The sequence below is a fragment of the Aythya fuligula genome, chromosome 2 (assembly GCF_009819795.1).
Source record: "Aythya fuligula isolate bAytFul2 chromosome 2, bAytFul2.pri, whole genome shotgun sequence".
NCBI classification, from domain to species: domain Eukaryota; kingdom Metazoa; phylum Chordata; class Aves; order Anseriformes; family Anatidae; genus Aythya; species Aythya fuligula.
Window position 1 is genome coordinate 136,234,419 of NC_045560.1, and position 16,814 is coordinate 136,251,232.

Genomic DNA, 16,814 nt, shown 5'->3' on the forward strand with positions numbered 1-16,814 from the left:
TCTGAATGTGAGCAGGAGGGATATACGTTGCTATCATGTCTGCCTGATAAATATATGGACTTGTCGGGTGGTGGGATCACACCAGCAAAGGCGCCTGGCTCAGGCCGAGGCTCCTCAGCTCCGCAATGCCACCATTTTCCCCAGCTGCGAAACAGCACGGGCTCGTCACGGCGAGACTTCTTGCTTTGGCTTCTCGGTGCTGTCGATTCCTGAAATACTGGGTCTGAAAGCACAGCTCCCAGATCCTCGTGACTGGGGGCGAGCCGCAGACCTCTGCCGCTCACCACCCTCTCACTGCTAAAACTTTCCGAGTCTCCTGGCTGAGGGAGAAAAGCCTGAAAAATATGGGGGCAGAGAGCCAAGAGGGGACCCCAACAGCGTGATTTTTAACCCGTGTCCTATTATTTTTACACACACACCCCAACACCTGACGCTGCCTTCCAGGCTGACAGGGGAGGGGGGCAAGGGGCAGCGGCGGCCGGATCCGGCGCTGCAACCACGCGGCAGCGGGCAGGCTTCCCTCGGAGAGATTAATTAAAAAAAATAACGAAATAAATAATGAAATTAAACCGGAGGGAGGCTTCCCGGGTCCCTGCTTTCATACGGGGCCAGCCCGCGGCGCTGCTCATGTTTTCCACTTGGGGGAGGGAGGAGGACGAAGGAGGGGAGGCCGGGGCGGGGGTGGAGGTTTGGGAAAGGGAGGGTGGGAGGGAGGGAAAAAGGAGGGTGAAGAGGGGGTGGAGGGGAGGAAAGTTGCTTGAATTTGCGAGAGCGGCGCCGCCTCCTTCCACTGGCTGGGGGAGCTGCCAATCTGTGCGGTAATCCTGCAGGAATTTCTGCGGGGTTTAACTGGGAGCCGCGCCGCCGCCGCCGAGCACTCGGGGCGGGGGAAGGAGGGAGGCAGCCGGAGGAGCAGCAGCACCCTCAGCACCTTCAGCAGCACCCTCAGCAGCACCCTCAGCAGCACCCCCAGCCCCGGCTTTGGGCAGTTTTGCCCCTCCGGGCGGAGCGGAGGGGGCCGGAGGGTGCCCCCCCCCCCCCCCTCACCCGCCCCATCCCCACAGCCCCGTGGCCGGGCGGGCGCTGCCGAGCGGCCGCGGCCCCGCTTTTCTCCTTCGTGCCCGGCCCCGCGGGAATAATGCGGGGCGTGTGGCTAGTGCTAGCCCTCAGCTTCGTGGCCTGCGCCTCCGGGCAGCCGGTGAGTGAGCGCTGGGACGGGACGGGAGCTTGGGACGGGACATGGGGGCGGCCGCTGCCCGGCCCCGGCTGTGCCGCATGGGGCCGGGGGCTCGCTTTGGGGTCTGGGGGCGCCCGGTGCCGGCTGGCCGGGGAGCGCTGCTTAACGCGGTTAATTCCCTTTTTCGGGGTTCCCGCTTCCCAAAAAGCTGTTTGCCATCTAAACTAGCCCACTCGTCAGCGGCATGGAGCTGGAGGAGGCTTTTGGGCTTCTCCGTGGCTGCTTTGAGGCTGTCTGGAGGGAAGGGGGCATGCGGGCGACACGGTTGCAGCCTCGGGGCAGATATTGGGGAAAGAGCAACTTGAGGTCTCGGTATGAAATGAAAACAGCACGGCGATTTAATCCAATTAAAAGGAGCTGCTATAACACTAAATAATGTCACCGGCACCGATTCCCTTCCGAAGTTGTCCGGCTGTCGGATGGACGAGCCCGCTCGCAGCCTTCATGAAATCTGGCTCGTTATATTAGTGATTTCTTAGGGCACGGTTGCAAAACCCTTTTCCTAAGGACTAATTAAAAAATGAGTTGTGTGCGGCACCGACTCCTGCTTCCGCTGAGTGTAACTGCGCTACCCCTCGCTAATGAGGTACGATGGCTTTTAATTTTACAGAAACGCCGTCCTCACCGACTTCTCCGCTGGCGTAGTGACTATTAAACCGCCGCAGCAATTAGTAAAAGTATTAAGTTTTATGATTTTTTTTGGCCTTAGGATGAACAGGCTCCCGCAGCAGGAGGCAGGCTGTCGGGGCGCACCGGTGCGGGGCATGGGGGGAGCCTGGCCCTGGTGCAGCGCCCTCGCTGCTGCCAAAAAGTTGTGGAGAGATCGGAAAAGTAAAGGCAGGCGAGGTTTGGTTTGGTTTTGTTCCCCCCCCCCAACACTTATTTTTTTCTTTTGCTGGGTCTGGCAGTGGCTACGTGGTCCCTTAAGGCTGGATTTTGTAGAGCGGTCTCTGGGAAAACACGGATGCCAAATGCGTTGTCTGTGCAGAGTGCTGTCCTGGTCGGAACAGGAGTTTTATACGGATGCTTAAAAAAAACACCCTGCTAGCTCCTGGAGGATTGTCAAGTGGCTTCAGCTCCAAATCTCCCCCTTTGTTTGATTCTGCTGTTATTGTTGTTGTTTTGGCAAGGCGATAAGCTAAACATTTCTCCTTCCTGATGAGGTAAATGATGCAAGAGATTTTTTTAGCAGGGGAGGGGAGGGCAACAGGAGACTCTCTTTTCTGAAGCCACAAATTCCTTGTGTTTGCTTCACGAAACCAACAAACCCTGCTATTTACTGGGGAGGACCACACTGATGTCAGAGTCGTGTTAGAAACATACCAGAGATGCATCCTGCTCCTGAAGTGGGAGCAGCGTGCCCGTGCGCCCTGGCGTTTTCCAGTCTGTGATGCAGAGATTTGGGGACAGAAAGAGGGCACAATTGGGCCCGTCCTGTCTGTGCCAGGCCGTGCCTGCTGGCCAGCATCACCCACGGCTAATTTGGTTGATGGTAGCCCGGGCTTTTGGGGTGGTTTGCTGGGCAAGGGGGATGTCAGGTTAGAGCCAGGTCCTGTAATGCCAGCAGGCGTGGAGGTGCTGTGGGGATTCACCCAGGCTTGGCTTGAGTGGAAAAGGAAAAAAAGTGCTTTATAGGTACTGTAAAGTTTTCCTGGTTTGCTTTTAGGAGAGGGAGAGAGAGCGATGTAAAGCTGCTGGATAGAGAAGGCGAGCTGTGTAAGTGAGAGGTCCGGTGTGTCTTTTAAGAGCTTGGGTTCAGCCCTGATGATAGCAGAAGGCAGCGCTTGCTGATTTTAATAGCAACAGAGAGCAGCGCCAAGTATCTCGCTGTCCTTGTCAGTTCCCATTCTGCAGAAGCTGATAAACCTTTCCGCTTCTTCCTGCTCCACGCCAGTGGGACTAATGGTTTTCCAGAGCCTGCCTGGTGCTCTAATCCCCTCGGCGAGCCAAAGCTGGCTGTAGGGAAGCTTTGCTGGCTGGCAGGCTGCTGTGCATACCGCACCGTACGGGTGCTGCTCTCACAACCAGGAGAATCGAGTCTCTCGTCTTGCTTCGTGGTGTTTCTGGAGTCGGGGGGCTTTGCTTCACGCCAGCTCCCCCAGCAATGCACATGCAGGGTTGGTTTGCATGCATTGAGTGAAATGCAAGCACTGTGGCATCGACATCAACTGTGTGGTCTTTCTGTGCCTTCTGCAAGCGCCTGAGCACAGCTTTGTTGACACAAATGCAGTTATTGAAGGAGGATACCGGGGTAATATTTGGTTTGTTTCTCAGAAATGTTTACATTTCAGAAGCTGTGATTTGCCTGCGTTTGTTCCTAATGGTTACTTTTGAAATTCGGAGGATTGATACTGTGTCAGAGCGGAGGCATGTTTGTTTGGTTTAGTTTGTGAAACCCGCAGCTAGGCTTTGGAGACAGCAGTTGGAGCAGAGAGAGGTGGTGTTTCAGATTTACGTGCTGCGAGGGCCTCTCCCAAGCGTGTTAAATCCGCGTCACTGACCGAGCTCCGAAGGAAGATAGGAAACTTTTTGGTCCCGATTCATTTCCAGCCTTCCCCAGCTCACGTGAGCTGCTTCTCACCACAAAATTAGCCAAGTCCTGCCCAGTGCTCTGTGGCGTGGCAGCAACTGGAGCCAGCCAGCGCCGTCCGACGGGCTGCTCCCCTCACCCTGGCTCAGCACCGTGCCATCACCCGCAGGAAATTTGGGAGAGCTCCGGCTTTCGCCTCCAGCCGCGGGTTTTGCCCTTCTGGTGCTGCAGCGAAGTCGCTGCTGGAAGCCTCCCCCTATCTGGATGTTCTCCGGAGCCACTTTCTGGGGCTAGGTTTCCCTCCCAGGTTAGCTTATCTTTTAAAAATTAAAGGATAGATGATTCCTGACCCGAGATCAAACACGGAGGCAGTTTCTCTTTTTAATATCTGAGCCCCGAGGTCTGCATTGGAACTGACTTAATATTCAGGCCTACAGTGCAGAGATGTTTTCTCTGCATTTTTTTCTAGATCCCTATCGGGGAAGAAGATGAGAGCCTCGTCTTCAAGGGCGAGTCAGGACAAATATCTCCCAGTTTGAAGTCGGGTGCCGGGGTTGTGGTTCTTGGGCAGGTGAAGCCTCTGTGGTAGGTGTGCAGGGATTGCTGCAGCTAGTGGGATGGAGATGGTGGACGCTGGCGAGCGAGCCACGAGCCGTGGGTTTGTTTGAAGTTTTGAGGGATCTAAGTTTCTGTGGTTGTAATCTTAAGTGCAATCTCAGGATGACCAGATGGAGGCCTGATTTCTTGGCTACCGGAGGTCAAGGCCCGATTTCTTGGCTAGCAGAGGTGCAAGTTAAGGAAAACCCCACTTCAAACACACAGTCACGGTCTGCTGACTCTGGAAAGGGTGGTGGAGAGCTATCTGCTGTCCTCGCTGGGGGACATGGCCACTTTTGGGCAGGGAGTCCTGGGCTTGGGGAAGAGCTCGTCCCTACATGCAGCAGCCAAGCTCCTGGAGGATCAGGCAATTGCTTGTAGAGCTCTCTGTTTGCCCTGCTCTTCGTGGCCGATTGTCTTTATAAAACGTCAAGCAGAAGCATATGGGTGGCATTTATTAATTGCATTATCTCCCCGAATTGACTTTTGCCATTGACAGTTTAAACATTTTCCTTATGGCCAAGAATTACAGGCTTTAGTGAGCCGCAGAGGCTGAACAAAGGACTCTTGTCTACTTACAGAAAAGTGCTCCTTTGTCATCCGAATAGATCTGACCGACCAGGATTTTTAACAGAAATGTTGTGTTTGAGAATGGAAAGCTTATTCTAGGCCCCATGTAAGACCCTGCTTGAATGTAAGTCATAAAGATGCCCTCTGTGTTGCTGCATTTGGGAGAGAATGCACAAGTAATGAGCAAGCAATTTGGTCCGCGTTCAAGTCGCTTTACTTTCCGCCTTGCAGCAAGCATGAGAAAATTACTTGGGGCTCTTCTGCGAACAGATTCTTGTTTGGTTATCTTCAGTTCATGCTTACAAGACGATAATAAACTGCTATCTGTAATCTTTTCAGGATTAGTAATTTATTCAGAGGTTACATGGCACTATTCGCTGATTTGGGAACAAGATTTCTCTTCCTCACGTTGAAATATAATTTGCAATCTCTCGAGTAAAGGCTGCATTAGTGTTTGACCCTGTAATAATGACAGTTCTCCGTCTGTATGTTGTTTTCTTGATTAGCTCAGCCCTGAGGGATGCTTTCAAAAGCATACTAGATATTTAGGCAGAAATACAAAATACATGTAATCCTCCAGCGTATTGGAAAACTGATTGCAGTAGGAGGGAAAAAAAGTGTTTAACAACCATTTGCAACAAGTACTTTTGCGTGGAACAAATGATTTTTGTCAATGCCTCAAGGAGGGGGGTTCATCTAAAGCGAAATAATGACTAATAGGGTGTTGAGGAATCTGCAGGACTTGGCCTTGTCTCTAGACAGGCTATTAGCGTGTCACACAAGCCGTGCTCAACTGAAGCCTGAGCTGGGCGCTCTGTCTGAAATCACTATTTTTAGTTTATATATAAACAACTTCCTCAGAAACCGCTCTTCTGAGCTAAATTGTTTTGTTCCAAAGGTGAATTGATTTGGGGAAAGTTCAAATAAAAACCCGCTTGGCTGTGTTTGAGTTGCGAGTGTGAAGATAAATACCTATTTTGTACTCTTATTAAAGGTAAGGAGACAGAGGGACTTGCAGAAGGTCAAACAGCCTGTGGACTACGCAGGAACTGAATCAAAATGTTCAGAAAGTACCACTGATTAACAACCAGCATGTATTGTCTGGATTTAAATATTATGTTGTCAGACGTGTTGCTCCTGCTTGATTAACCATAATATGGCATAATTTTCTCTAGAGGTGCTTCCACATTGATGGAGGTCACTTGTCACCTTTCAAAGCGGCGTGAAGTGGGCCCCGTCCCTATTTTCTGAACAGTATTTCACAAGTGTGAGTGTAAGTGGTCTCGCAGAGCTGTGGGAAACACAGCTGAAGCAGTATGGCATGGGAGGTGAAGTACTTCTCGGGGAGTGCCTGGGTGTGTGACCGCTGTGGCCTCCAATCTAAGAATGTTTTGAGAGAAAAATTGTAATCTGCTTGCTGCCACATGAAGCGACAGCCTAACTAGGTCCTTCATCTTTCCTGTCTTCCCTGGGATCCTTTCTGGTATGTTCACTGCCTGCCATTAGATAGACAGGCAATGCCTATCTAAGACATTAAGCCCAGCTGTGCCCCGGTGGGTTTTGGTGACCCTGAGGTACCTGTGGGAACACCTGGCTGGACAAAACAGCTGGAGGACACAGCTGTGACCAGCCAAACCCCATGAACTTGGTCTCCTTTTTTGCTTTAAGAGCTGAGTTTTGTTTGCTTTTCATACTGTGGTCTGCAGGGGAAGGCTGATATTAGCTTGGTGCATCTTCCAGGAGAGGACAGCTGTCCAGAAGACAGATTCTTCCTTTGCTGGGTTAATTATCCTTGCTCACCCTGAATGTGGAGATCCCAGAATCAGCGCGTCACTTAAACTGATTACTGGGTGAAAGCCTGCACAAAGCCTTTCCTTTCAAATCACTTTCAAGTATTGTGCAGTTCCTCATTCACATATACAGTCACGGAGGTGTGACATTGATGGTGTTATTATTATTTAAAATGAAAACCTGCAAGGGAAGCAAAGCGGGAGGGTGAAGCTAGTTCAAAGTGATGGAAATGCTCCATCACCGGGACATGCAAAAATCAAGCTCCCATTGAATTTAAATTTGTGACATTGCATAAATAAAAATAGGTATGGCTTAGCCCTATAAATAGCAGTAATTCCTGCAGCAAGGATGTGCATAAAGTAATACTGCTGAGAAACAGGATTGTGAGCTGTCTGGGTTGCAGAGCATCCCATCCCAATCCTGGCCGTGGGGCTGTGTCTCCTTCCAGCCAGGAGCTCACGGGTGCTCGGTGCTCGCACAAGCCACTGGTGGCAGTGCAAGCTTGGCTAATGTGAGAGTTTGTGCAGCAAGGAGATGATGGAGCGTCCACGAACAGAGTGTGTGAAATCGGTTATGTCAGCGACTGGCTTGTGTAAGTCTCATTGTGAGAAGGTGAGAACTTCTCAAGCACTGCTGGGGCAGCAGACAGTGTTAGAGGATTAATACCTTAGGATTATTAGTGACTTAAGCATCTGCAGCATGTGGAACTCACTCTCTTTCTCCATGGCAGAACAACAAAGATGACTAATCGTGGGGATAGAAATGGAAAGTTACCAAGGTGCCGTATATACCTCTGAAATTCTTGTCTTGTGCTATGAAATGAAGCTTCTTGAAGGGTGTTTGAAATTAAGAGTGTATAGAGGCTGTACTGCACAGAGCATTCAGCACCGAGCTCTCTGTAGGTGTTGCAATTCTATCTTGGAAGTTCTTTGAAACTTTGTGTGTATTTTATGTCGATCTTTATTCTACATAGGTCTCAATTTTACATATACCCTCATGTACTTTTGTGCGTGTGTCTTTTATGAAAGGCTGTATGCCTTTCAAGTGTCAGGAAAAGAAATATCCTGCAGAACACAAGAACTGACAGTTCAATAAACAGAACAAGGCCAGGCTCAAAGTTTTTTCAGTAGTTCTCCTGGCCTGGAGTCAGGCTGGGAAGAACGGCTTCCCCGACCTTATTTGCCAGGAAAAAAGCCTTAAACACAAGGTGGTCTTTACGTATAATTTTCCTCTCGTTTCTTTACTTGTAATTTAACGCGACAGTTTTGCAGCAGTTTTCCTCCCTAAATATGATTTGATCCACTGTGGCACTAACAGGTGCTTTTGATTTTATTCTCCAGCAAAGCCTTCCCTCTGTCCTCAGAGCCTTGGTAAGGGGACAGGAATGTGTTTGTCACTGTGAAACATGAGTGCATTGGGAAAAAAAAATCTTACTAAATAGGAAAAAAAGAAAAAAAAAAGTGGAAATAATAGCAAGGGAGTGAATGCATAGATCAGTACCTGGACTGTCCTGGCTGGCACCAGTGTCGTTGTGGCACCAGTGGTCTTCCAGCTCAGCTGTAATCCTATAGCCATGTTGCAGCTTGAGTTGACTGAATTTGTCAGACTTTCTTCATCTTTTCCTCCCTTTTGACCAAAATCTTTGCTGGATATGTCTGTGTGCTGCGTGGAAACATGGCTGCTTCCAGAAGTTTCCATAGAGTTTGGCCGTGAGCAGGAGGTGGCCGAGGAAGGCCTGTGGCTAACCAGGAGGTCTTTTCTGCTGTTCTGGCACCAGCTGGGGTCCTTCTGACGGAGCATCTGTTGGGATGTGAAGGGGAGGGATACTAAAAAGATAAATTGATATCGTTTAACAGCCTTATCTCCAGCCTGTTGAATAATGTTTGGAAACCCCACTGTGGCTTGATGGCCTGGGTGCACAGGCCTTCAGGGTGAGGAAGGTGGGCCCCATGGGCACCGGTCAACAACCAGCGTGTTTCCTCAGGGTGCCCGGGTGCAGTAGTCACTGGAAATAAAAGAATCACAGAAACAGTAAGGTTGGAAGAGACCTTCAAGATCATCTGGTCCAACCACCCACCTACCACCAATGTCACCCACTGAACCATGTCCCTAAGCACCACGTCTAACCTCTCCTTGAACACCCCCAAAGGAGGCAAAATATTAGGGTCAACGATGACTGAATGTGCCTCTGCTCATGCTGTGTGTCAGAAATGCTTTTCTTGGTGGTGGTGTTTAGTCCAAGCAGCCATGCGTGGTCAAAGAGCAGGGCCATGCTTGGGCACTTCAAGGGAAGATCTCTGTGGGGCCTGGTGGGACTCCAGGTTCTGTCCTAAGCAGGGTTTCTTTTGGGGTGGGGAGACACAGGTATGCCCTTGACACTGTGCTGAGCCTCACTGGATGGGGAGAAATTCAGAGCTGCTGAAAACAGCAGAGCATCGGGTACTCTTAATAGTATTGCTGTGCTGGAAATGTCATTTCTCGTCTGTTTTGTTACTGTAGGGCATTAGAAAGGGGAAATGACCTTTTCTTTCTTTTTGTTCCTGTTCTTACTGCGATTCAAAACCTTGAAAAGCGTATTCTACCCTTGGCTGGCTTGGGGTTTTGTCATTTCACTAATGCTACTTTCCTGACCGTATCTCTCCCGCTTAACCGAGAGTTAGTGACCTGGTATCTTGATGTAGGTCTCTTTAGGTGGAGACCTGCAACTGGCCTACTGCCTGGTGGCATAAATTGTCATAACACCAAAAGCCAGATAAACTTAATAGTGATGAAGGTTTTCTGAGACTTTTTTGGGGAAATGTGTATCTTTTCTATGGGTTAAAGAAGTCTTTGAGCTTGTGAGTATTTAGTAATACAACTGTGGTTGTGAGTTTATCACTTTAATTTTTGTTTTTCTCATCTTCATATGCACTGGAAGAATTAGGCAGCTTTGATGGGAATAGGTTTATGATAGGAAAAAAACTTTGTCTGGGGAAAAAATGTGGGTTTTTTTTTTTTGTTTGTTTGGTTTTTGTTTGTTTTCCTATAATACACAGATATAAGTCTCTGTGATACTTCTTCACCATGTACTTCTTGCAGTTTCACATAAAATCTGAGGACCTTATAACTGATTTAAGCATGTAAAGGAGGACTGTTTTCTCGGGAAGACTGAGAAAAATTCTTCTAATAAATGCTGCCAGTCTCAACCAAAGTATGTGGGATCCCTCTTCATGAAGATTGTGGCTGTATTGTGGTTGGAGCTGGCACAATTCCTGTGTAGTAGAGTAGCTCACGTGGCGTTCATGCAATTGTTTGTGATCAGAGACGAAGGCATCCTAAGAGAGGATTAGCAAGATTTTTTTTTTTTCCCTCTGTGGCTTCCTGTAGGTGCACAGAAAAAGCTAATCTCTCCCTCTCTTGTTGTTTAATGCAGCTCATATAATTGGAAAACCTCCTCAGAAGAGTCTGGGGCAGACAGCTGTGCCAGCTGTGCCATTAGTAGTGTCACCTAATGGGAGCAGAGCGGAGTGGAAAGCAAAACAAGCAGCAATAGGATGTTTCTGTGCATCTTTCCAATGTTCCCTACAGCCAAGCTTGCTAGAGTGAACTCAGCTGTGAATTTGAAGAGCAGAAAAAAAGATTTTCTTACCACCAGTGCTCTTATATACTCAAAAGGTGTATTTGACCCTAAAGTTACTGCTCTGGCCATATAATGCTCTTTTTACTTTTTGAAGCATGCAGTCTTTGGGTTTGGGCATCGTTGTAGATAATTTGCAGATCAGTTTATTAATGAAAGTTCACCTGACTGGTAGCGAGCATGCTCTGTTGCCTGTTCCTCAGAGAGTGAGCAGTAAAGCTGAGTTGTATGATTACCTGATTTATATTTCCAAGGCCAGTTCTTTGGTCTTTGCCTTCCCAGCTTGGCTAATAGGGAACTGTATTTGGGGGTAGCCCTGAAGCCCTTACCGGCAGGAGATGGCACTGAGCTTGGCACTTCCCATCTTCCCATTTTTGCTGTGATGCTAATCACCTGGCCATGCATGCATATTCAAGGAGTGTTTAGTTAAGTGTGTGTGGGGGGAAATCCAAATTCCCCAAGCTGCGCGGAGTTAACGTGGTCGTCATATTTGAAATGTGTGACCCATGGTTACAAAGGATGTTTTTTGTAAATGCTGTTGATCTGGTGGCATATGTCAGGGACTGGAAAATGCAGGCTATTTATAATTATCCACAGGTGGAGAGAGAGGCGGTGCTGCACAGCACTAGCAATAATTATCAGCAGTGTAGAAAGTTCATCTCTTAAGCCATTGGTTCTAACACACTAAAAAGTATTTGATCTGGAATCTGGCACAGCCTTCAAATGGAGCCGTTCAAAGGAGTCCTGACCTAATTTTGCGAAGGAAGTGTGCAAGCCTTCCTCGTTCTGCTAATTTCTTGCAGAAGGTTTCAATGAGAGTCTTCCTACCCTACATGTGCATATATTTTACTGCAGAGCGTTTTGAATAAAAGCAGCCATTACCAGCCAGGTGGTAAATATAGCATGCAGCTTAGCAGAAATGACCTTCAATTAAGCAGAGGCGGTCCCTTCTCCTGCGCCGTGCAGTTGTCAATTACATTTTTTTTAAAAAAAAGACTATTTTTGCTGTGTCTTTTTGTGAATAATTGCAAAGCCTACAGCACAGTGCTGGATCTGTGTGTAAGAGCAGACTTCGTGCTTGTGCTGAACTCCTCTTCCAGTGCACACCTCAAAAATTTGGAGTGTCTAACAAACAGAAGTTTGCTTTCTTTTCCAGGGAAATACCTCATTAATTATGAAACGTCGTCCACTGAGCTATGTAAATTTTTCTGTTGAAGGATATAGCACGAGTTCTTTGACTTTCCTTGGGATAAATCAAAGCAGAAGTGACGACGTTATGTCTTAATGGGCTTTCATCTTCAGAAGAAAATGGAGGGGGGGGGAAATCCTATTTTTCAGCAGTGGCACAACAGCACATACTGCAATAGAGCTCAGGTTTTCCTTGTTACTGGCGGTGTAGGCGTAGGCTGTTTTTATCGTGAGATAAAAACAAACAAAGCAACCTGAACCGAGGGCTTTTAAATTCTGTCTCACCTGTCACTCACACATTTTCTCATGCCATTATCACTGCAGTGTTGTTGTAAGACTACTGGTTTCCTACCAGAAACGCAGCCTTTTTGTTCAGTATGGTTTTTTGACTCATGGTAATGGTATTTCTGAACACCACCACTCAGAACGCAGTAACTGTAGTGCACTTAATAGTAATTTGTGTCTTAAGTTCCTTATTTGCTCTTTTCCTCTACAATCTCTTGTGCTTCCAGCCTCATTAGGCTGATTTATTTATTTTTTTTCCTCCCTGCTGCTTTCGCGCTGTCAAGCAAGCCAGGTAACTGCTAGTATTGGCACTGCTCTCTGGTCTCGTGTTGCAAGCACGGGATCCAACAGCAGAAAACGAGGTAAATGAAAAATTGGGTCTGCTCTGGTTGTTCTCCCACCGCTGGGAATCCTTCTGCTGGCTTGGCTGAGGGTGGTTGCTGGTGATAAAGGGGGGGCAATGAGGGGACAGGGGGTGACAGAGGTGCCTGTGGGGAGTGATTTGGAGTGGTTTGTGTATCCCAGCCAGACCATAATGCAAGGAAAAACTGGAGGTGGCTGGTGTGGGGCAGAGGAGTCGCTGTGCTGCTCCACCTCTGGCCAGCCAGCCGTGTCTGGCAGCACACAAGTCAAGCACTTAAGCAGACGTGGATGATTTGAGCACCGTATCCCTCATCCCCTCTGCTTTTTGGAAAGCGAGCGTGTGGAGCCAAACCTTGTGCATGGCGCTCCTCGCTGCCTTGGGGTTTACTTGGAAGCTGGGTTGTGCTCTAGCGGGCACGGGGCTGGATGGGGCGGGAGGCACAGCGAGCCCATGCTCCTCCTGGGACCTCAGCATCCCTGTGTGCCAGCACCTTGGCTTTTGAAGCCATCAGTAACCCCTCGCCCAAACAGCGGGGAGCCCGCAGGAGCTGGGATTAGTTTGAGAAGTGTCCGGTTACGAGGGGACTCTAATCAAGGTGACAGCTGCTTTCCCCATGCTGCATTGAAACAAAATCTCCCAAACCCTGAGACAAAGCCTCACCAAAGACGTTAACCTCAGCGCTCCTACTCTTTCCACAAGTTGCTGGAACACGTAGCGCCGTTCACTAATGAAATACTGGAGAGGTAATCTCTTTCCGTGGATGCCAGAGGGGAAAACTGAGGATCACTATCCCTGGGCCGCATACACATGCTCTTTTTACTCTTGCCCTTAAGTATTTATGCCAGAGTTTCCTAATCATGGGGTTCTTCTCCCAGCATCACAAAACATAAATCCTGCTCTGCTTGGCAGGCCAACCTATTATTTGGAATAAGTATCTAGGCTTGCCCTTAAGTAACCATTTCTTTCTTGGGCTACTTAAGCTGCCACCCTTTATCAGCAATCCAGGGGTGAAGAATGGGAGGTGCCACCTGAAATAGCATCGGTGTGCTGCTGCCAGGGAGGTGTGTGTTCAAGGAATGGGTTGTAAGAGCCCTCCCTAGGCTCTATTTATACCTCCCATCTAATAATACCTGCTTTAAAAAAAAAGTCTCCTGTGGGTATCTTACCCACAGGAAAAAGCAAAAACAAAAATACCTTCCCAGGTTTTGGGGTCAGTTTGCTTCCAGTTATGAAGGGCAAGCTTGTGGGGAAGAGTTTTATGCGAAAGAGTGAAATAAATGAAGACCATGAGAAATTACTGGTTTGGGGTTGTGACTAAAGTTTTAGGAATCAGCCTCTGACACAGAGCCTTTCTTAGTAGGTTCCTCTTCAACGAAAATTGTTCCTAGGCTTTATTTTTTGAGGGGTGGGGTGGTGGTGGTGGTGCTAGAGCAGCAGTAAGCTGGATTTCCTTCAAGGCAACTGGTTGATAAAATGCTGTGGGAGTTTCACAGGGCGCGTTTAAGAGATGGTTCAGCAGTGACTTGAGAGCCTGAGGAAGGTGGAGCTGGCGGATGGGGGCAGGAGGGCAGGCCCCAACCCCACCACCAGCACCCTCTGTGTGGCCGCCCTGTTCCCCCAGCCTCAAGCCGTGACTGGAAACCTTGCCTTTCCCTGGCCACAGAGCCTTCTTTTCCCAGCTTTATGGAAAAGCACATCTGTATCACTTCATTTGTGGTCGAGGATGTGAAATATTTCCAGAGCTGAGAGTACGCGCTGAGCAGTGCTGATATTTCCCGAAGAAATGGGACGAGAGTTAAGGTGCTAGTAGGACACGAACTCTGTGTTTCCCAGCTGGCAGCTGTTTGGTTATTTCGAAGCATTTGCTTTATCCTTTTATCATATATTTTTACCTCAGTCCATTACCATTATATTTTTACCTCAGTCGCACCTAGCTTGGATTTGCTGTGCAGAGACCACGCTGGGAGATGCGCTTGTTGAAGCGAAGAAACCGCTCAGCAGTGAGGAAGCACTAACACCTGACCAAGAGCTTTTGTAACTAATAATTTTTATTCTCCCAGTGTCTGGAGAAATAGGTAACCCCACAGCAAGTATCTCTTGAGCAGAAGACTAAGCGGTGTAGGCCACAACAGCCATGGTAGCCCCCAGGCTTTGAGAGCGGGACTGCTTAGGCCGAACTCTGCCAGTGGGGATGGATGGGGTGAGCCAAGCGCCTGCTCCTGCAGCAGCCATCCCATCCCGCACGTTTCCTCTTCAAAAATTCCCATTGCTGTTTTTTTTAAAAATGTATTTACTTATTTATTTTCCTTGCAACACAAGTAGCTGCTGAAACGGTAAGGCAGACCTCACGCTTGAGGTGACAGCTTCCTCCAAGGGAACAGGAACAAACACCGGGGAAATTAAAGGGAGAGGCATTCATACCAGAATTTTTCAGGGCTGTTTTGTTTTCTTTTTTTCCACATGTATTTTTAATCCTCTCACGCTGGCGGGGGAAGAGGCATCAGAAGGCAGCGTGTTCATTAGGTGTGGTGCGGGACTTGTGAAGCCTGACCAAAATGAATGCGCTTTGCTGGGTGGTCATTGAGTACGTGCTCTGGAAATAACTCCTTCATTTTCTCTTGAGGTTTGGGAGATGAAGGGGGACTTTCATTCAGCCTTCCTACTTATTTAAAATAATATGTTGGCATGCCAAGCAGCGCGGGATTTATTTTTTTCTGATGCAGGGAGAAGAACCCCGTGATTAGGAAACTGGCGGTTTGTGAATCCCAGTCTGTTTGCTTGTGTTTTAGATGCTTGTGTTTGTTGTACGGTAAGGTGTGCACAAAAGTAAAAGGAAGTGTATTTTGGGGAAAGTTGTGAAATGGGGTATGTTTTCTGAAAGAACAGTGTGTCTCATCTGGCAGCATCATGGTCAAACAAGTAAATATGTATTTTGGTAGGGAGCCCAATTTTGAAACCATCCGTGGATCTGTCCCTTCGTACCCTCCTTAGTGTGCTTGGAATTGCAGCCAGTCTCTCTGAAAATACCACAGACATCACGTCAAGTATTCTTGTAATTTTTTTCATATTTCATGGACTTAAAATTACTTTCTTAGTTCTGTGATAAAGGTCTGGATTGTTCCACTGTAAATTCACTGTGTTTCTAGTATGATGAGCACAAGTTAGGGATGAAGCAGCCCAGAACTCCGGTGGTGGTTTCTTGGCACTTTCTGTGGAAGAAAACGTAGCTGAGTGCTGACTTCTGTTTATTTGTGACCTCAGCCGAAACTGTTGTTAACAGAATTTATTTGGGCATTTGTATTTTCAGCACAGAGGGATCTGTCCTGAGCTAACAAACAAACAAAAATAACCCTAGCCATTTCCCTGCTGAGAATTTAGGAGACGGAGTACTGCTGTGTTGTTGCTGCTGATCTCCTGTGGGTATGGAGGGCATCGAGGAAGTCAGGCTGTGAGACACCGGGAGAGAGGAGAGCTGCAGCATGACTTCATGTGCTGAAAATCTTTCATCTGGTGACTGCTCACAACCAAGTGGTATCACTCCAGGAAAGTTACTCACGTGTTGGAAGTGGCGGCAGCAATGGACGGGAGAGAGGCAGCTTTCCCTGGAAGGATGGAAAAAATGAAGAAAAACTGCTGTAGCCATACATTTTGATTCCTTTTACTTCTGACTTTATTCTTTTTTTGTTGTTGCTTTTTGGTACATGGAGGGTGTTGATGCAATCAGTTCCATGCTGTGCTCTGCCCAGGAGCCACGCAAAGCACTGATAGGGAGCAAGTGGTTACCCAGCACCCTAGGGTACCCTGGGCATGTGTGGGAGCTGGAGGTGAAGGAATCGCCTCCTCTTACCCAAACCTGAGCTGCTCACCTCCTCTGGAATGATGCTTGGTCTGGGGAGCATGGCATTGTTGCAAGTAACCTCATGAAAGATGAGTGTGAAGGCAATGGTGGATTTATCGGCGGTGCTCCGGCAAGTGGAGGTGTGCCTGCTGCTGCGGCTGCTTTTGAGAAAGCAGAGGGCCACCTTCACCAGGAGAGCTGGGGCAGGGTGGTAGGTCGTAGAAGACTGTTTGTAGAGGAAATAAACCAGAAATACCACTTGGAGTATCTGAACTGATGTGGAAATACATAGATAAGGCTGCTCTGTCAATACTTCAGCACGACGTAAGAGATCTCTAGCTCTTACAGGAGCAACAACCAATAAGTTGCAGCCTTGTTAAGCTCACGTATGCTTCTAGTAAAGTACCTCTATTTTATCAGTGTGTCTCTGGAAATCTGTGTGGTTCATGCCTCTCAGTATATGAATTAGCCAATTTAAGGCAATGCATCACCGTGCATATGGTTATAATGCTCCCGCTTATATGAGGAAAATTAGGGAATATTTTATAATGATGCGAGCTATTAAAACTTATTTAGCTTTCACCTAATAAATATTTATTAGCTGCTAAATATCAGTCATTAATGCCTGATAAACGAGGTTCTCCAGGAGGCAGCTTCGGCTAGGAAGGCATCTCTCCCCTTCCTTCCCTGCACAGCTCTGCATTAAGCAAGGTCCTTCCCACCTGCTGCTTTGTGCCTGAGGTTGGAATTTCCCCTTTTCAGTGCTCGTCACTGAGCCTGGATGGAGATACGGGGATC

General features: G+C 48.1%; 1 protein-coding gene across 1 annotated transcript in view; it reads left to right on the plus strand.

Moving 5' to 3' along the window:
* The first annotated feature begins 946 nt into the window (after positions 1-946).
* Positions 947-16,814, plus strand: part of SDC2 (syndecan 2) — a 57,455-nt gene continuing 41,587 nt past the window's right edge. The window contains exon 1 of the mRNA XM_032181426.1: positions 947-1,198. Coding sequence (XP_032037317.1) covers positions 1,139-1,198 — 60 coding nt within the window. The 5' untranslated portion in view covers positions 947-1,138. The remainder of the gene's footprint in view (positions 1,199-16,814) is intronic.